Source organism: Misgurnus anguillicaudatus, chromosome 13 (genome assembly GCF_027580225.2).
Source record: "Misgurnus anguillicaudatus chromosome 13, ASM2758022v2, whole genome shotgun sequence".
NCBI classification, from domain to species: domain Eukaryota; kingdom Metazoa; phylum Chordata; class Actinopteri; order Cypriniformes; family Cobitidae; genus Misgurnus; species Misgurnus anguillicaudatus.
In genome coordinates, this window is record NC_073349.2 from 28,597,845 (window position 1) to 28,619,140 (window position 21,296).

General features: G+C 36.7%; 1 protein-coding gene across 2 annotated transcripts in view; it reads left to right on the top strand.

The window, feature by feature from the left end:
- Positions 1-19,385, top strand: part of src (v-src avian sarcoma (Schmidt-Ruppin A-2) viral oncogene homolog) — a 65,490-nt gene extending 46,105 nt beyond the window's left edge. For both annotated transcript variants that reach the window (XM_055187904.2, XM_055187905.2), the window contains 6 exons: positions 10,538-10,693; positions 10,768-10,947; positions 12,483-12,559; positions 12,734-12,887; positions 13,028-13,159; positions 15,575-19,385. In XM_055187904.2, coding sequence (XP_055043879.1) covers positions 10,538-10,693; positions 10,768-10,947; positions 12,483-12,559; positions 12,734-12,887; positions 13,028-13,159; positions 15,575-15,783 — 908 coding nt within the window. In that variant the 3' untranslated portion in view covers positions 15,784-19,385. The remainder of the gene's footprint in view (positions 1-10,537; positions 10,694-10,767; positions 10,948-12,482; positions 12,560-12,733; positions 12,888-13,027; positions 13,160-15,574) is intronic.
- The last annotated feature ends 1,911 nt before the right edge of the window (positions 19,386-21,296 follow it).

Sequence of the window (21,296 nt, forward strand, 5' to 3'; positions counted from 1 at the left end):
ATGCCAAACATCAGACTTATTTACAGCAGCATTTTAAAGTTATGGTCCCATAATCTTGGCATTTTTCACAATACAGTAACAGACACTGCATTTTAACCAAATTTATGGTGCTATATCTCAGTTGCCCTCTGGGGTGCGTTTAATATTTCAATGCACAGTCACACTCAGTGCTCCTGCCTATCACCATACCAAAAATCAGAATAATTTACCGCAGCATTTTAAAGTTATGGTCCCATAAACTTGCCATTTTTGACAAGACAGTTAAAGTAATTACACTTTAACCAAATTTGAGGTGCTATATCTCAGTTGGCCACTGGGGTGCGTGTAATATCTCAATGCAGGGTCACACTCAGTGCTCCTGCCTATCACCATAGCAAAAATCAGAATAATTTACAGCAGCATTTTAAAGTTATGGTCCCATAAACTTGGCATTTTTTACAATACAGTTACAGACACGGCATTTTAACCAAATTTGAGGTGCAATATCTCAGTTGGCCTCTGGGGTGCGTTTAATATTTTAATGCAGGGTCACACTCAGTGCTCCTGCCTATCACCATACAAAAAATCAGACTTATTTACAGCAGCCTTTTAAAGTTATGGTCCCATACACTTGGCATTTTTGACAATACAGTTACAGACACTGCATTTTAACCATATTTGAGGTGCAATATCTCAGTTGGCCTCTGGGGCGCGCTCAACACCTCAATGCAGGGTCACACTCAGCGCCCCTTTCTATCACCATGCCAAACATCAGACTTATTTACAGCAGCATTTTAAAGTTATGGTCCCATAATCTTGGCATTTTTCACAATACAGTAACAGACACTGCATTTTAACCAAATTTATGGTGCTATATCTCAGTTGCCCTCTGGGGTGCGTTTAATATTTCAATGCACAGTCACACTCAGTGCTCCTGCCTATCACCATACCAAAAATCAGAATAATTTACAGCAGCATTTTAAAGTTATGGTCCCATAAACTTGCCATTTTTGACAAGACAGTTAAAGTAATTACACTTTAACCAAATTTGAGGTGCTATATCTCAGTTGGCCTCTGGGGTGCGTTTAATATTTCAATGCACAGTCACACTCAGTGCTCCTGCCTATTACCATAGCAAAAATCAGAATAATTTACAGCAGCATTTTAAATGTATGGTCTCATAAACTTGGCATTTTTGACAATACAGTTACAGACACTGCATTTTAACCAAATTTGAGGTGCAATATCTCAATTGGCCTCTGGGGTGCGTTTAATATTTCTATGCAGGGTCACACTGAGTCCAAACGTCGATCACCATGCCAAAAATCAGACTTATTTACAGCAGCTTTTTAAAGTTATGGTCACATAAACTTGGTAATTTTGACAATACAGTTATATCCCAGTTGCCCTCTGGGGTGCGTTTAATATTTCAATGCAGGGTCACACTCAGTGCCTCTTTCTATCACCATGCAAAAAATCAGAATAATTTACAGCAGCATTTTAAATTTATGGTCCCATAATCTTGGCATTTTTCACAATACAGTAACAGACACTGCATTTTAACCAAATTTGAGGTGCAATATCTCAGTTGGCCTCTGGGGTGCGTTTAATATTTTAATGCAGGGTCACACTCAGTGCTCCTGCCTATCACCATACAAAAAAATCAGACTTATTTACAGCAGCCTTTTAAAGTTATGGTCCCATAAACTTGGCATTTTTGACAATACAGTTACAGACACTGCATTTTAACCACATTTGAGGTGCAATATCTCAGTTGGCCTCTGGGGTGCGTTTAATATTTCAATGCAGGGTCACACTCAGTGCTCTTGCCTATCACCATAGCAAAAATCAGACTTATTTACAGCAGCATTTTAAAGTTATGGTCCCATAAACTTGGCATTTTTGACAATACAGTTACAGACACTGCATTTTAACCATATTTGAGGTGCAATATCTCAGTTGGCCTCTGGGGTGCGTTTAATATATCAATGCAGTGTCACACTCAGTGCTCCTGCCTATCACCAGAGCAAAAATAAGAATAATTTACAGCAGCATTTTAAAGTTATGGTCCCATAAACTTGGCATTTTTTACAATACAATTACAGACACTGCATTTTAACCAATTTTGAGGTGCTATATCTCTGTTGGCATCTGGGGTGCGTTTAAGTTTTCAATGCAGTGTCTCACTGTGGGCTCCTGCCTATCACCATAGCAAAAATCAGAATAATTTACAGCAGCATTTTAAATGTATGGTCCCATAAACTTGGCATTTTTGACAATACAGTTACAGACACGGCATTTTAACCAAATTTGAGGTGCAATATCTCAATTGGCCTCTGGGGTGCGTTTAATATTTCAATGCAGGCTCACACTCAGTGGTCCTGCCTATCACCATAGGAGAAATCAGACTTATTTACAGCAGCATTTTAAAGTTATGGTCCCATAAACTTGCCATTTTTGACAATACAGTTACAGACACTGCATTTTAACCAAATTTGAGGTGCAATATCTAAGTTGCCTTCTGGGGTGCGTTTAATATTTCAAAGCAGGGTCACACTGAGTCCAAACGTCTATCACCATGCCAAAAATCAGACTTATTTACATCAGCTTTTTAAAGATATGGTCACATAAACTTGGTAATTTTGACAATACAGTTATATCCCAGTTGCCCTCTGGGGTGCGTTTGGTATCTCAGTGCAGGGTCACACTCGGTGCTCCTGCCTATCACCATAACAAGAATCAGAATAATTTGCAGCGGCATTTTGGAGTTATGGTCCCATGGACTTGGCATTTTTTACAATACAGTTACGGACACTGCATTTTGGCCGGGTTTGAGGTGCTGTGTCTCGGTTGGCCTCTGGGGTGCGTTTGGTGTTTCAGTGTAGGGTCGCGCTCGGTGCTCCTGCCTATCACCATGGCAAGAATCGGAATAATTTACAGCAGCATTTTAAATGTATGGTCCCATAAACTTGGCATTTTTGACAATACAGTTACAGACACTGCATTTTAACCAAATTTGAGGTGCAATATCTCAATTGGCCTCTGGGGTGCGTTTAATATTTCAATGCAGGCTCACACTCAGTGGTCCTGCCTATCACCATAGGAGAAATCAGACTTATTTACAGCAGCATTTTAAAGTTTTGGTCCCATAAACTTGCCATTTTTGACAATACAGTTACAGACACTGCATTTTAACCAAATTTGAGGTGCAATATCTCAGTTGGCCTCTGGGGTGCGTTTAATATTTCAATGCAGCGTCACACTCAGTGCTCCTGCCTATCACCATACAAAAAATCAGACTTATTTACAGCAGCATTTTAAAGTTATGGTCCCATAAACTTCCCATTTTTGACAAGACAGTTAAAGTAATTACACTTTAACCAAATTTGAGGTGCTATATCTCAGTTGCCCTCTGGGGTGCGTTTAATATTTCAATGCAGGGTCACACGCAGTACTCCTGCCTATCAGCATACCAAAAATCAGACTCATTTACAGCAGCATTTTAAAGTTATGGTCCCATAATCTTGGCCTTTTTGACAATACAGTTACAGACACTGCATTTTAACCATATTTGAGGTGCAATATCTCAGTTGGCCTCTGGGGTGCGTTTAATATCTCAATGCAGGGCACACTCAGTGCTCCTGCCTATCACCATAGCAAAAATCAGAATAATTTACATCAGCATTTTAAAGTTATGGTCCCATAAACTTGGCATTTTTGACAATATAGTTACAGACACTGCATTTTAACCAAATTTGAGGTGCAATATCTCAGTTGGCCTCTGGGGTGCGTTTAATATTTCAATGCAGCGTCACACTCAGTGCTCCTGCCTATCACCATAGCAAAAATCAGAATAATTTACAGCAGCATTTTACAGTTATGGTCCCATAAACTTGGCATTTTGACAATACAGTTACAGACATTGCATTTTAACCATATTTGAGGTGCAATATCTCAGTTGTCCTCTGGGGTGCGTGTAATATTTCACTGCAGGGCCCCACTCAATGCCCCTGTCTATCACCATGCCAAACATCAGACTTATTTACAGCAGCATTTTAAAGTTATGGTCACATAAACTTGGCATTTTTTGACAATACATTTACAGGCATTGCATTTTAACCAAAATTGAGGTGCTATATCTCAGTTGTCCTCTGGGGTGCGTTTAATATTTCAATGCAAGTTTATGGGACCATAACTTTTGCATTGAAATATTAAACGCACCCCAGAGGGCAACTGAGATATAGCACCTCAAATTGGGTTAAAATGCAATGCATGTAACTGTATTGTCAAAAAATGGCAAGTTTATGTGATCATAACTTTAAAATGCTGCAGTAAATAGGTCTGATTTTTGGCTTGTTGGTAGACAGGGGGACTTAGTGTGACGCTGCATTGAAATATTAAACGCACCCCAGAGGGCAACCGAGATATAGCAGCTCAAAAATGGTAAATATGCAATGTCTATTAACTGTATTGTCAGAATTGCCAAGTTTATGTGACCATAACTTTAAAATGCTGCTGTAAATAAGTCTGATGTTTGGCATGATGATAGACAGGAGCACTGAGTGTGACCCTGCAGTGAAATATTAAACGCACCCCAGAAGACCACTGAGATATAGCACCTCAATTTTGGTTAAAATGCCGTGTCTGTAACTGTATTGTAAAAAATGCCAAGTTTATGGGACCATAACTTTAAAATGCTGCTGTAAATAAGTCTGATGTTTGGCATGGTGATAGACAGGAGCACTGAGTGTGACCCTGCAGTGAAATATTAAACGCACCCCAGAGGACAATTGAGATATAGCACCTCAAATATGGTTAAATATGCAATGTCTATTAACTGTTTTGTAAAAAATGCCAAGTTTATGGGACCATAACTTTCAAATGCTGTGGTAAATTATTCTGATTTTTGGTATATTGATAGACAGGAGCACTGAGTGTGACCCTGCAGTGAAATATTAAACGCACCCCAGAGGACAATTGAGATATAGCACCTCAAATATGATTAAATATGCAATGTCTATTAAATGTATTGTCAAAATTGCCAAGTTTATGTGACCATAACTTTAAAATGCTGCTGTAAATAAGTCAGATTTTTTGCATGGTGATAGACAGGAGCACTGAGTGTGACCCTGCAGTGAAATATTAAACGCACCCCAGAAGACCACTGAGATATAGCACCTCAATTTTGGTTAAAATGCAGTGTCTGTAACTGTATTGTAAAAAATGCCAAGCACTGAGTGTGACCCTGCAGTGAAATATTAAACGCACCCCAGAGGCCAACTGAGATATTGCACCTCAAATATGGTTAAAATGCAATTTCTATAACTGTATTGTCAAAAATGCCCAAGTTTAAGGGACCATAACTTTAAAATGCTGTGGTAAATTATTCTGATTTTTGGTGTATTGATAGACAGGAGCACTGAGTGTGACCCTGCATTGAAATATTAAACGCACCCCTGAGATATAGCACCGCAAATTTGGTTAAAATGCAATGCCTGTAACTGTATTGTCAAAAATGGCAAGTTTATGTGACCATAACTTTAAAATGCTGCAGTAAATAGGTCTGATGTTTGGCTTGGTGATAGACAGGGGGACTTAGTGTGACGCTGCATTGAAATATTAAACGCACCCCAGAGGGCAACCGAGATATAGCAGCTCAAAAATGGTAAATATGCAATGTCTATTAACTGTATTGTCAGAATTGCCAAGTTTATGGGACCATAACTTTAAAATGCTGCTGTAAATAAGTCTGATTTTTTTGTATGGTGATAGACAGGAGTACTGAGTGTAACCCTGCATTAAAATATTAAACGCATCCCAGAGGACAATTGAGATATAGCACCTCAAATATGGTTAAAATGCAATGTCTATTAACTGTATTGTAAAAAATTACAAGTTTATGGGACCATAACTTTAAAATGCTGTGGTAAATTATTCTGATTTTTGGTGTATTGATAGACAGGAGCACTGAGTGTGACCCTGCATTGAAATATTAAACGCACCCCTGAGATATAGCACCGCAAATTTGGTTAAAATGCAATGCCTGTAACTGTATTGTCAAAAATGGCAAGTTTATGTGACCATAACTTTAAAATGCTGCAGTAAATAGGTCTGATGTTTGGCTTGGTGATAGACAGGGGGACTTAGTGTGACGCTGCATTGAAATATTAAACGCACCCCAGAGGGCAACCGAGATATAGCAGCTCAAAAATGGTAAATATGCAATGTCTATTAACTGTATTGTCAGAATTGCCAAGTTTATGGGACCATAACTTTAAAATGCTGCTGTAAATAAGTCTGATTGTTTGTATGGTGATAGGCAGGAGCACTGAGTGTGACCCTGCATTGAAATCTTAAACGCACCCCAGAGGGCAACTGAGATATAGCACCTCAAATATGGTTAAAATGCAATGTCTATTAACTGTATTGTCAAAAATGCCAAGTTTATGGGACCATAACTTTAAAATGCTGCTGTAAATAGGCCTGATTTTTGGCTTGGTGATAGACAGGGGGACTTAGTGTGAAGCTGCATTGAAATATTAAACGCACCCCAGAGGGCAACCGAGATATAGCAGCTCAAAAATGGTAAATATGCAATGTCTATTAACTGTATTGTCAGAATTGCCAAGTTTATGTGACCATAACTTTAAAATGCTGCTGTAAATAAGTCTGATGTTTGGCATGGTGATAGACAGGAGCACTGAGTGTGACCCTGCAGTGAAATATTAAACGCACCCCAGAGGACAATTCAATTCAATTCAATTCAATTTTATTTATATAGCGCTTTTCACAATACTCAATTGTTTCAAAGCAGCTTTACATTAATAGAAGCAGTAAAAGCACAGAAAAATGACAGATAGCACAACATAATACACAATAGCATAAGCTGTCAAATTTGCTGAGGCTATGACTCGACATTATGAACGAGCGTATTACTAATGTAACGTCTAGGAGAAGATGCTAAATTAAGCCCAAGCAGTTGAGATATAGCACCTCAAATATGGTTAAATATGCAATGTCTATTAACTGTTTTGTAAAAAATTACAAGTTTATGGGACCATAACTTTCAAATGCTGTGGTAAATTATTCTGATTTTTGGTATATTGATAGACAGGAGCATTGAGTGTGACCCTGCAGTGAAATATTAAACGCACCCCAGAGGACAATTGAGATATAGCACCTCAAATATGATTAAATATGCAATGTCTATTAAATGTATTGTCAAAATTGCCAAGTTTATGTGACCATAACTTTAAAATGCTGCTGTAAATAAGTGTGATTTGTGGAATGGTGATAGACAGGAGCACTGACTGTGACCCTGCATTGAAATATTAAACGCACCCCAGAGGGCAACTGAGATATAGCACCTCAATTTTGGTTAAAATGCAATGCCTGTAACTGTATTGTCAAAAAATGGCAAGTTTATTTGACCATAACTTTAAAATGCTGCTGTAAATAAGTCTGATCTTTGGAATGGTGATAGACAGGAGCACTGAGTGTGACCTTGCAGTGAAATATTAAACGCACCCCAGAGGACAATTGAGATATAGCACCTCAAATATGGTTAAATATGCAATGTCTATTAACTGTTTTGTAAAAAATTACAAGTTTATGGGACCATAACTTTCAAATGCTGTGGTAAATTATTCTGATTTTTGGTATATTGATAGACAGGAGCACTGAGTGTGACCCTGCAGTGAAATATTAAACGCACCCTAGAGGACAATTGAGATATAGCACCTCAAATATGATTAAATATGCAATGTCTATTAACTGTATTGTCAAAATTGCCAAGTTTATGTGACCATAACTTTAAAATGCTGCTGTAAATAAGTCACATTTTTTGCATGGTGATAGACAGGGCCACTGCGTGTGACCCTGCAGTGAAATATTAAACGCACCCCAGAGGCCAACTGAGATATTGCACCTCAAATATGGTTAAAATGCAATTTCTATAACTGTATTGTCAAAAATGCCCAAGTTTATGGGACCATAACTTTAAAATGCTGTGGTAAATTATTCTGATTTTTGGTATATTGATAGACAGGAGCACTGAGTGTGACCCTGCATTGAAATATTAAACGCACCCCAGAGGACAACTGAGATATAGCACCGCAAATTTGGTTAAAATGCAATGCCTGTAACTGTATTGTCAAAAATGGCAAGTTTATGTGACCATAACTTTAAAATGCTGCAGTAAATAGGTCTGATGTTTGGCATGGTGATAGACAGGGGCACTGACTGTGACCCTGCAGTGTATTATTATACGCACCCCAGAGGACAACGGAGATATAGCACCTCAAATATGGTTAAAATGCAATGTCTAATAACTGTATTGTCAAAAATGCCAAGTTTATGGGACCATAACTTTAAAATGCTGCTGTAAATAAGTCTGATGTTTGGCATGGTGATAGACAGGGGCACTGACTGTGACCCTGCAGTGTATTATTATACGCACCCCAGAGGACAACGGAGATATAGCACCTCAAATATGGTTAAAATGCAATGTCCGTACCTGTATTGTCAAAAATGGCAAGTTTATGGGACCATGGCCCGGTTGCATAAAGCACCTTAAGTTTTTTCCTTAAGTATGACACTTAAGGGGTAAATTCCCCTTAACTTCTGTAAGATAATAATTAAAGAGTTTTGCATATAATCCCTTAAACGGTTCTCTTAGGTAAGGGTAATCGTTAAGTGTTTCAAGACAGTGACCCCGATTTGTTGTTATAAAATACTATTGTTGCCATGGAGACACAACAGAAAAAACCTAAGGGTTTTTCTGCAACACCCTTAAGTTTAAAGGAAACAACTTAAGGGAAAATTACACTTAAGGTGCTTTATGCAACCGGGCCCATAACTTTAAGATTTTTTCATGAGGATAGACAAGAGCACTGAGTGTGACCCTTCAGTGAAAGTTTAAACGCACCACAAAAATCAGCTCAGATATAGTGCCTAGAACTGTGGCCAGTTGCATAAACTTCTTAGACTAGTCTTAAAAGTTAGTCATGAATTTTTTTCTTCAAGACTGATCATAACTGTTTTAAGTTTTTTACATAGAAAGGTAGATTGGTCTAATTTAAATTCAAATAATAAGACTGATTAGCCCTAAATAATTGCTAGTTAGTCAGAATCATTCTTAAGACACAGTCTTAAAGTCACGGCTATGTTTATGCAACTGGCCACTGAGCTGACAATGCACTGAGTCTTTAAAATAAATTGAGAGTGCTAAGTATAAGCAATAATTTGTATAATGAATGGACATTAAAAACAGAGTGTATTGTTGTGTCATCACTTCTGGTAAAGTATAAACAGCTATAAGAAGTATCAGAATCAAAATTAGCTTTATTTGCCAATTATTCACACATGCACAAAGAAATGTATTTGAATTTGGTACTTACAGACATACAGTAAACTTAAACGGCAAAAAAGCAAAATTTCATGTAAAATTGAAAATTAAAACAAATAATATAGAAAAGAAGCAAGTGAGAGAGTTATTTACAGATATCTAACATACAGATATCTACTGTCTATAAAACTGCATATAATGTACATTATACAAAATGTATTTACAGAGTTACCCTGTTAAACCCTATGGGATATTGTAATATTCAATACTTTAAAACAGCAAGGTCGGAGCAAATGTGCTACTGTAACTGCTTAAGGTGAAGATGTCTTGTGGGAAAAATGTTCTGGCACAGCAAATTTGAGAATGGTGAGAGGGAGCTCTTCAAGAAATCTACTCTCATCTCCACAGTTTAAAGCAGCCAGCCTCACTTCTGTAGTAGAATCATCATTTCTAGAGTCATCTGCAAACATCAAACAAACACACACACACACACACACACACACACACGCGCGCACACACACGCAAGCAAGCACACACGCACCCGTGCGCGCGCGCACACACACACACACACACACACACACACATAAACACTCACTCACTCACTCACTCACACACGCAAGCACACACTCACCCGTGCGCCCGCACACACACACACACACACACACTCGCGCGCACACACACACACACACTCGCGCGCACGCACACACACAAGCACGCCCCGCGCGCGCTCACACACACACACACACACACGCACCCACGCAAACATCACAAAGACATACATATTGGGATCATTCATTAATGCAATACAAAGATGACACGTTTAACAATTTAATTTTACATTAACATATTTAGTGTATCTTTACATTTTGACACTAAATTTTCTTTCATAACTCTGTTATTCTGTTTATTTTCAAATGTATATTACTCTCAAAGTAACAAAATAAACATAATCACTCAAAACAGCACGAATAAGAGATATTGCGCTACGGTCCCTAAGCTGTGCGTGAAAAAGAAACTGCTAACGCGGAAGCGTCGCGTCTTTTAAGGTGGAACGAAAAGCGTCAATAAGAAGCTGCGAATAAGAAGCTAGATTCAGCCTCGTAAGTACAGATACGTGAAATTTCTACTTAAGTACAGTAACGAAGTATTTTTACTTCGTTACATTACAACACTGCAGTGAACACATACCATACTGCTCTCTTTCTCTTTCAGAACATGCCGACGGCCTCTGTCACTGTCTGACCGATGTGTGTCCAGTACAGAAACCACAAACCACAGGTCTGGCACGAGACGCCTGGGAGATTCCACGCGACTCTCTCAGACTGGATGTCAAACTGGGACAGGGTTGTTTTGGAGAGGTTTGGATGGGTAAGACTGTTTCTATCATAGATTTCAAACTTCCCAATGCACTTTTTGTACTGAAATATAATGTGTCCCATCAGGTACGTGGAACGGTACGACGCGTGTGGCCATTAAAACCCTGAAGCCTGGCACGATGTCTCCTGAGGCTTTCCTGCAGGAGGCCCAAGTGATGAAGAAACTCCGTCATGAGAAACTCGTGCAGCTGTACGCCGTCGTCTCAGAGGAACCCATCTACATAGTCACTGAATACATGGGACAAGGTCAGTGATGCTGAGCTCATTCTCCTGTACCATATTCAGTGAGACGTTGACATTTTATGTGCTTTTCAGACTCTTCAGTCCAAAGCTACTTGCATTCACATTCATTTTTATGTGTGGGGAATCGAACCAACAACCTTGCTGCTGTTGGCACACATCAGAAACACCAATAGCATGTTTGAATAAATTTTTTATTTTAGCTCATGCATTATATTAGGATTTGAAATATTATATTTATATTAATAACAATTAGGGGTGTAACAATACATCCATATGGATCGATACATTATTTCTAACGTTCCAATGCATCGATGCCACAAAAATCGATATGAGGTACCTTTATTTTGATACTTTCCACATCCTCATTCTTTGACGTAACATCCATGTATGCATTTCCACCAAAGTGCGCATTTTTGTTGTAGCAGCGAAAACGCAGCGAAAGAGACAGAAGACGAGCGTGTGGTTTGCAAACGCTCTCTCTTGAACATGTTGATCACTTGTTTTTTTTTTTTAGAAAAATCTTTCAAAATAGACACCTGCAGTACTTCTTTGACTGTTAGATCTGATGTTGTGTGATATATCAAATGCTTAAGTTTAACAGCTTTATTTTTTATATTAATTAATTTTTCAATTTAATTAAATTTTTGTCATTATTGCACATTTTGGCACAAAAAACTAACTTTGACTGTTTCCATCATAAGCTTGATTTTATGTGACATTTTGATGCGACTCATTTAATTTTTTTGTTTTTGTTAGTTTGTTGTTGTTAATGTTCCAATTGGGACAGAGATTGTGCCATTTTTAAAGCATTTAATTAAATGTTCATGTTATATATTTTGGTTGCATTTGCAAGTAAAAATGTAACTGCTTAACTAGGTGCGTAATATAAAAATATCGACAAATTAATCAAATTAGATCGAATTGTAATCGCATCGAAGAAGTGTTTGATGTTTCGGCAAAAATCGCATCGCTGGCGGAGAAAATCGATTTTGTATCGAATCGTCTGTCCGATTTACACCCATAATAACAATCACTATTAATTTGTAAATGGTAATTAAAAAACATAAAGATTTGGTATTTTGGTAATGAGATTATAGTGACATGACCAGAATGTTATATTAAAAAGTGGGGACATTTCCTACAGTAGTTCAATGGTCAAAATATCATTGGAATCTTATTTGTTATTATCTATTAATTAAAAAACGGGGACGAAACTTTTTTTAATGTTTTCACCTTTTCAATGTTGTGCGTTTGTGGAGGACCGACAAAAAAACTGGACTGTCCCCAGAAACTGGGACATCTGGTGACCTTAGATTATAGAGGTGTGTTTAATTGTAATATAAATGACAGTAGTTTTACCAAATATATATATTTTTAATGCAAAATAAAAATGTGTTTTTTTTTACACTTTTTTCTAATCTCTGACATAGACGCATCCGATTACAGCATTAAATGTGAATGTTAACAACTTCCTTGTGAGGTCTGTCAATAAAATGCATTTTTTTTTAAATCCCATGCTGTGATTTCTGTTTTCACAGGAAGTCTGTTAGATTTCCTGAAAGGTGACATGGGAAAAATGCTGCGTTTGCCTCAGCTGGTAGATATGGCTTCCCAGGTACCACACTTATTTTAATAAATCTTCCTAAACTTCACTATTACATTAAAACTGATATACAATATAAATGGAGTCCTCTGTTCATGCACTTTGTGTTGTAAATCTGAATGATTGGACGGTAGGGGGCATCGCTGATCCCTGCAGCACTGACCGTAATGTATGTGTTGTCCTCAGATTGCCTCCGGTATGGCGTACGTGGAGAGAATGAATTATGTACACAGAGACCTGAGGGCTGCAAACATCCTGGTGGGTGATAACCTGGTGTGTAAAGTGGCTGACTTTGGCCTCGCCCGACTCATAGAGGACAACGAATACACGGCCAGACAGGGTGAGCAGAAACATTATGAACGTCTTTGCAAGTCCTGAGGCAACACATTTTTTTTCTTTTTTAAAGACTTAATGCAGCGTGACCTTAATTGAATAAGTTTCATCATTATGACAGCCTGTTGTAAATTCTTATTGCAATAGGAGCTAAATTCCCCATTAAATGGACTGCACCGGAGGCAGCACTGTACGGGCGCTTCACCATCAAATCTGATGTGTGGTCATTTGGGGTTTTACTGACTGAGCTGACCACTAAAGGCAGAGTCCCCTATCCAGGTATGTGTCTGTTTATAGTCATTCAGTATATCACATTCTTCATGTTTTACAAAATTGTCTTTGTAGCATTTTGTAATGTTTTTTATTTCCCTATTAAAGGCATTTTGTACAATACAAAAGTATACAACTGATGTTTTATTATGGCACAAACCTAAAGTACAAGATTTCCATTGTGCAATGAAATCATGTGCAATACAGCACACACTGGCACATGCACAACATTTTGTCAATCCTGTTGAATTTAATCTGATTGCAGTTTACAACAATAAAATTTACATGCACCCTAAACATTGCAATCTGATTAAAATGTTCGTTTACATGTACATTGTATATAATCAGAACCAAAGATCTGCGCAAGCGCACAGGAAGGGTTGCCAGATTCGCTTATCAAAACCAGCCCAATGGATGTTTAAAACTAGCCTAAAAGCTCCCAAAGACTATTCAGAGTCTAAAATACCAACGAAATCCTTCGATCTTTCACTGGCAAAAAAAATATCTCGCGAAAACAGTTCAAAAGTTTCCCCAAACCTAACATCTGCAAAAAGCAGAGGACTTGGCAACGCAGCGCAAAGTATCTCTCATCGAGTTCACGCTCTATCTCCGGCTGGAGACAGTTGTTCTTATGAAGTTTTCAGATATCGACAAAGAAAACACATTTTTGGAAATGCATGACGCTATTTATGTAATGTTATGAAAGACATGAACACTGCAACATGTGTACAGCACGTGACCCCATTATTTTAATACTACATGTTGGCATTGCCTTGCTATTGCATGTTTTTGTCATGAGAATCATGTGAACATTCAAGGCCCTGGGAAGTTTTTGAAAATATACATACATGGATACAGGTCATTTAAAGTGCTTGAATCTATTTTATGCAAGAAGTGCTAAAGCTAAACGCTTTAAATGCTTATATCTTCTGTATGCGAATGTTAATTCATACCAAAATGCTTTTTTGCATAGTTGTGTTTGACACATGAAAACGTCTCAGGTTATGTATGTAACTGTTGTTCCCTGAGAAGGGAACGAGACACTGCGTCTCCCTTGCCATACTTCCTGCATCCCTGTAACGCCGTCTTTGGCAATATTTCAGATAGCGATAAACTTCCTGGCTCCCGCGTCACCCTGTCTTTGTCGTTAAACCTCACCATTGGTTGAATTTGATATAGACGCACTTACCCCTGGAAGCGTCCCCAAAGTGTCACCGCAGTGACGCAGCGCGAGTTCCCTCAAAAGGGAACTGTAACAATGTATCTTAAAAGATAACATGACATAACCTTGCTCTTACTTGAAATGTGTCCCCATATTTAGTCCTTGAATTTGAGGGTATTGGACCTGGAAGGTCCTTGAAAGGTCCTTGAATTTGAAGTTAACTAAGTGTGGGAACCCTGTATATAATCAAAATCGAATATCTGTGCAAGCGCACATCAAGGGTTGCCAGATTCATCTATCAAAACCAGCCCAATGAACATTCAAAACTAGCCCAAAAGCCCCCAAAGACTATTCAAAGCCCAAAATACCAATAACCAATGAAATTCTTCGATCTTTAATCTGCAGAAAAAAATTGAACTCGTGGAAACAGTTTAAAAGTTGCCAAATTTAACCTCAGCAAAAAGCAGAGGACTTGGCAACGGAGTGCAAAGTATCTCTCATCGAGTTCACGCTTGATCTCTGGCCAAATGTACAAAGTTGAGTTGGAGAAAGTTGTTCTTAAGAAGTTTTCAGATATAGACAAAAAAAATTGGGAAATGCACGATGCTATTTATGTAATGCTACGAGAATCATGTGATGCATAAATAAGAGGGAAATATAAGACGTGAACTTAAGCACAAAGGCGCAAAGCATGTGCACAATGTATTTTTGCAACTGATTGAGAAAATACTACGATTCAAGCGTTTACATACGTACTTTTCTCCTGCTGATCGGATCACAGATCGGACTACACCATCACTTTCAATATGAATGAAATTTGCATCCGATCGACCTCAATCGTATTGATTAAGATGTTTACATGAAGGCTTTTAAATCCGTTTAGCCATTTATACTATTACAAACTGGTTGCATGTAAACTTTATATATTTATATATAACACAACTTTTTCACATAATTGCTGTTTATCACATTTGTATATGTGCTTGTACATAAATATATCTCATCTTTAGTGTCAATGAGTTCAATAATTGTTTTTATATAGATTTATTTTTTCATTATTTTGCGTTTTGATATCTGAGCTTTAGCCTGGATTTCACAGACAGGGTTTTGCAATGAAATTGATTTTTTTTACATTTTTGTACTTTTTGACCTTCAAATATGACTATTCTAGTTGTTTCTCTTTGAAAAATTGCTCAAGATTTGTATTTCCTCTTACATATTCTCTCCGTCATCCTTATTTCTTCTCCATCTCTTTATCCTAGGCATGGTGAACAGGGAGGTTTTGGATCAGGTAGAGCGTGGGTACAGGATGCCCTGTCCCGCCGAATGCCCTGAATCCCTGCATGATCTCATGCTCACCTGTTGGCGCAAGGAGCCCGAAGAGAGGCCGACCTTTGAGTATCTCCAGAGCTTTCTGGAGGACTACTTCACCTCTACCGAACCACAATATCAACCAGGAGAAAACCTCTAGAGATGCCATCCAGTGTGAGAGCAAAGAAACTAGTCTTGGCTTTGTCTCCAAACATTCACAGGGGATGACATGCAGAGCCATCCAAAAGGAAAATATAGGCCTCTGTTTAAAATGCATTGACTTCTGCCGTCTAAAGCATCGCTCCCTGTAATTACCATTGCATGTTTTTTTCACTTGGACCTCTGCTTTCGTTTTAAAAAAACGAGACGCAGCTTTTCTGCATCGGTTGCAAGAAATGCAACCACAAATTGCTTCTTCAGCCGTGCAGCAGTGACGTTTTTGCGGATAATCATTTCGAGTAATTTTCAAGGCTCAGTAATTGATCTTTAGCTGTTTTTCTTGACCTCGATGTATTGCAGCAGATGCTCCAGATCTGTCAATCATGCGTTTGTCTCCTCCCCCCACAAAACCCTGCTCATCATCTCCACTCCTAGCCTCCTCGATGCTCTTCATGAACCCACTGACCCGGTTTCGACCAAATTACATCAAGTCAAGGGAAAGGTATGTGATGGGCGTCACCGTCGATCAGACGTCGGGTGCAAGATGAACGTTATTCCTGTACATTTGGGAGACATTTGTGGTTGTACTTTAGTAAAACAACTAAACATTTGTTTTACTTCTTTAGTCTGATGAACAGATGTTCAGATTAATGTCTTCCAATAGATATCCAGGGTCTGTATTTGAACAAATGTGGTATTTTATGCCTTTTACTGGTTGTCACTATGTTATTCTTTGTGTCATTCTGGATCAACTGGAATAAAAAATGTGATTGGCCGAACACTGGTCACATGACATCTTGGCTATTCATACAGTAGATGGCGTATGGACTCGAATATTAGAAATGAAACATTCTTCCTTTTGATATGGACTCATTAAAAACAATTAGATAATCATAAAGGGTATTGTTTTTATTTGATTTACATTTATTCTTATATACTAGTACTAAAAAAACTACTGATATATATAAATATATATATAAATACAGCAAGATTTTTTTTTCAAGCAGAGAACACTGTATAGTCCTACTTTGTGTGCCAATACAAAAGAAAAAAAAGGAATTTTGTATCGTTTTATTATGTATAAAATGTATTTTTATTAATGTCATTTTTTTGTATCGAAGAGGTTAAGCAGGCTTTGTAATTAGAATGAAAAGAAATGGTTTACGCAAAAATCAAAATGCGTCATTTGCTTAGGCTTTTCGCTGCTTAAACCTGTATGATTTTCCTTCTTCCGTGTTAAACAAAAGTTTACGTTAAGTTTGCTCATCCATATTGAGAAAACAGGCGGTATACACATAGGGTTGCTATATCCCGGGTATTTTCCAGACTGGAAACTTTCCATGGGAATTAACAGGAATATGTGGGAATTAATGGGAATAAACTGGGAATTTAAATTAAGTAAAAAATTATGCAGCACAATTTTGTTTAAAAACAACAAGATTTAATGCAGTTTCAGTTAAAATAAGGTAGCTAGCTAGCCAGTAAATCAGACATCTAAATGTAAGCTAGCACTTTTTCATTGTGCATGTATACAGCTCAAGCTATTATAATATTCTGTATAATATTATTCTGTTATTATACAGAATTGCTGTACCACCCAAAAGTTTGGACACATTACTATTTTTAAAGGTGCAGTGTGTAAAGTTTAGCAGCATCTAGTGGTGAGGTTACGAATTTCAACCAACGTTTCAGTCCACCGTTCACCAAATACATAGAGAAGCTACGGTAGCCGCCACCAGACAAACATGTCATCTTCGGAGACAACTTAGTAAAAAAAGTTTGTCCATTAAGGGCTTCTGTAGAAACATGGCGGCACAAAATGGCGACTTCCATGTAAGGGGACCCCCGGTGTATGTAGATAAAAACGTCTCTTCTAAGGTAATAAAAACATAACGGTTCATTATAAAAGGTCTTTATACACCACTGAAAATATAGTTTATATTGCATTTTTGTCTAAAGATCCTTATAAAAGTAACACACTGCACCTTTAATGTTTTTGAAAGAAGTCTTTTATGTTTATCAATCCTGCATTTATTTGATCAAAAATCCTTCAGAAATCATTCATATTAAAATGATTTCTCAAGGATATTTGGTCATATAAATCCATGGCTTGATGAGCTTAAGTATTAGGATTCTTCTAAATTTGTATTACCTTGCATGCATGTCTGCTTATGAACAAACAAAATATTAATTTAGTTTATATACATTCTCAATTTCCAAATAATTCCCATAAATTCCCGTTAAGTTTCCAATTTGGAATATTTTCAAAATGTACCGGACCTTTGCAACCCATATATATATATAAAAAAATATATATATTATAAAGTCATCATATGGGTTTGGCATGACACTGCGTAAATGACTAAAACTATTTTCCGATTGTCGGTTTTGATGAATCTTAACATCAGATATGACTGAAATGACTCCTCATCAAAGCTTGTTAAATGCTTGAATTTCAAATGTTTTGTCTTATTATAATGTTTTGGCTTTTTTAAGGCAAATTATGACACCCAAAGGTGTCATGTTATATGCAAAATAACCATTAGTGTAACTTTTATCCCCCTCTTTAAGATAAACAGTAGGGTAACAATCTTAATTTTAATGACACTTTATCCTTAGATATTTATGTATTAGAAAGCCATGAACCCAATCTGTAGTAGGTTCATAATTAAACAATGATATTATACTGAATGCCACCACTGACCTGAAACCTGTCAAGCATGCTAAAGCAAATGCCCAAAAATAATTACTGCTGAGACAATGTGGAATGAATTTTAATGTAGGGATGTTTAACTGGTAATGATTATGATTGCATTGAGAATGGTCTGGCACTGTGAATTGTGGGTAATGTCAGGTGATGATGAGAATGCAGGCATGCAGGTGTTTTTGTGGTGATCTCCACTGATACCCGTCAATATACTGTAAATACTTTCTTATGGTTACTGTAAATATTCTTTTCATATTTATTCATATGGATTACAGTCATCTGATCTTTGTTTTCCCTTAAAATCAATGATATGTGTAGACTGTAGCCTACTAATGGTTTGCCCCCACAAATCCAGATTTTTCAGAAATGCAATGCGAATTATTATTATTCATCTTCTGTTAGACGTGCTTGCTTGTGTAACACTGCATAAGTTAGTCCTGCTGAGTGAGCCAATCACATGAGCTGATCACGATTGGTCTTTATTAAGACGGCATATTTGTATTAAATGTGACTCGTGACAAATTTAAGTATTGGGAGCAAATTTAATTTGATCTTTTATCTCACAACTCTTGTTTTTCAATAAATGTGCTGTTGTTATGACAGGTTATTACTGCAATGTTAAACTGCACTGTATGCATCGCTCTGATGAATGTACAGTAATGTGAGACAATGGACTGAGGATATTTGATGAGAAATGAGCTGACATGCTGGTAACAAAAAAGTAGCAAAGCAAATCATCACAAATTATAATATATATATAAAAAATTCATTGTCAGATCTCCAAGTAAACGCACTATTAGTGCAATTCGTATTTCTCGAGTATTCAAACTATGCAGTTCCCTTTCTGTATTTTAACTGCATTTGGTCTGAATTGTACAGTTCTGCAACATCATGGCCTGTTTCAAAATAAAAATAACACTGTAATGAAATTTGTACTTTAAAATATAAGACAGTTTTTTTTAAGTGCAATAAACTGTTTTTGAAACTTGTATGTTGGCAGAAGGGTTTTTTCTCAAGTTTTAACTTTGTGAGCGCTTTGATCTTTTTCCTTAACAAAAATAGTAATGCTGATTAACTTTAACAGATCTTTTTAATGTTTTACAGCTAATCCTGTGAGGAAATTTGGCCTGGAGCGCTTTAAAAGTACTTTCATGTTATTGTCCCAATGAGGAAACCAGCAGGTTACCAAATTAATGAATCACCTGTTAAAGAAACTGAACCAGCAAATTTTGTGTTAGCAGTCCTGAGCTAACACGTCTGAGCTACTGAGACACGTGTACATTATTATTCACTTTAAATTCTGCAATAATAATCATGGACAAATGTATATCATGTATACAAGTATGTGTAGGCCTATATACATACTGTATATTGTTTCTTTCATTTAAGAACTAACTTTTATCTAAAACCTTTTTGTTTTAAAAATGTGTTTGTGCATGGTTAAAATAAAAGACACTTGTTTTTTATTTGTAATCGAATGCAGTGATACTAAACTTTATCCAAATACTTTTACAAAATATCTGTAACACAGTAAGGACATAAGAGAATGATAAAAAACAAATCAGCATTAATGAAAAAAAAATATGAAAATAATGGAAAATCCCCATCAGAAAATCTGATAAACCCCAATCATCAGATTTAATCCCTATTGGCTTGTTAAAGTTTAACAAATGAAGAGTTTGTGTTTAATTAATTAATGCCAATTTATCCAATATTTTATCAAACATTATCCACTTGCTTTAAATATTGTATAAATATGTATACACTGAAAAAAATTATTCATTGAATATAATAAATTTTTTAAGGTAAGTGGTTGCAATCAATTTATTTAAGCTTATTAAAGCTTTTATTTAAACAAAAGTTTTATATTTTATTTTACTTTACTAATCTTTTTCTTTAAATGTAGCTTAAATAAATTGATTGCAACCACTTACCTAAAAAAAAAAAGATTAAATTCACTGAATCATTTTTTTCAGTGTAGTTTTAGTTGTTCTGTGATTGCTTTTGTAGTTTGAACTCAAATTTACTGTGTAGTCAAAGTTGCATGCGCACAGTTTATTGTCCTCTGGCGCCATCTAATGGTTTGTTCAATAAAATTCCACAGTTTAACCCTAATCGAACCAAATCATTATCAGAGTAATCTTTTTTTACTCCAGAATAAGTAACATACCTAACAAAACCCACAATTTCTTTATTTATATTGTAAAAAAATTTTTCAATTACATTGTTTTAACTTTTTAATATCAACGCCTGTGCAACTCCTTTATGTCTGAGTTTATGTGGGATGTCACGAGAACCGAAGAATCAATTAAAGGGGACATTTCACAAGACTTTTTAAAAATCTAAAATAAACCTTTGGTGTCCCCAGAGTACATATGTGAAGTTTAGCTCAAAATACCCCATAGATTATTTATTATAGCATGTTAAAATTGACACTTTGTAGGTGTGAGCAAAAGTGTACCATTTTGGGTGTGTCCTTTAAAAATGCAAATGAGCTGATCTCTGTACTAAATGGCAGTGCCGTGGTTGGATATTACAGATTAAGGGGCGGTATTATTATAACAAGATCCCCTTCTGACATCACAAGGAGAGCCAAATTTTAATGATCTATTTTTGATGTGCTTGCAGAGAATGGTTTACCAAAACTAAGTTGCTGGGTTGATCTTTTTCACAATTTCTAGGTTGATAGAAGCACTAAGAAGCAAATTATAGCACTTAAATATAAAAAATATTTTAAAAAAATTAATGATATGTCCCCTTTAAGGGGAATGAACCAAATATATATATTTCAATTGGTAGATCAGAAG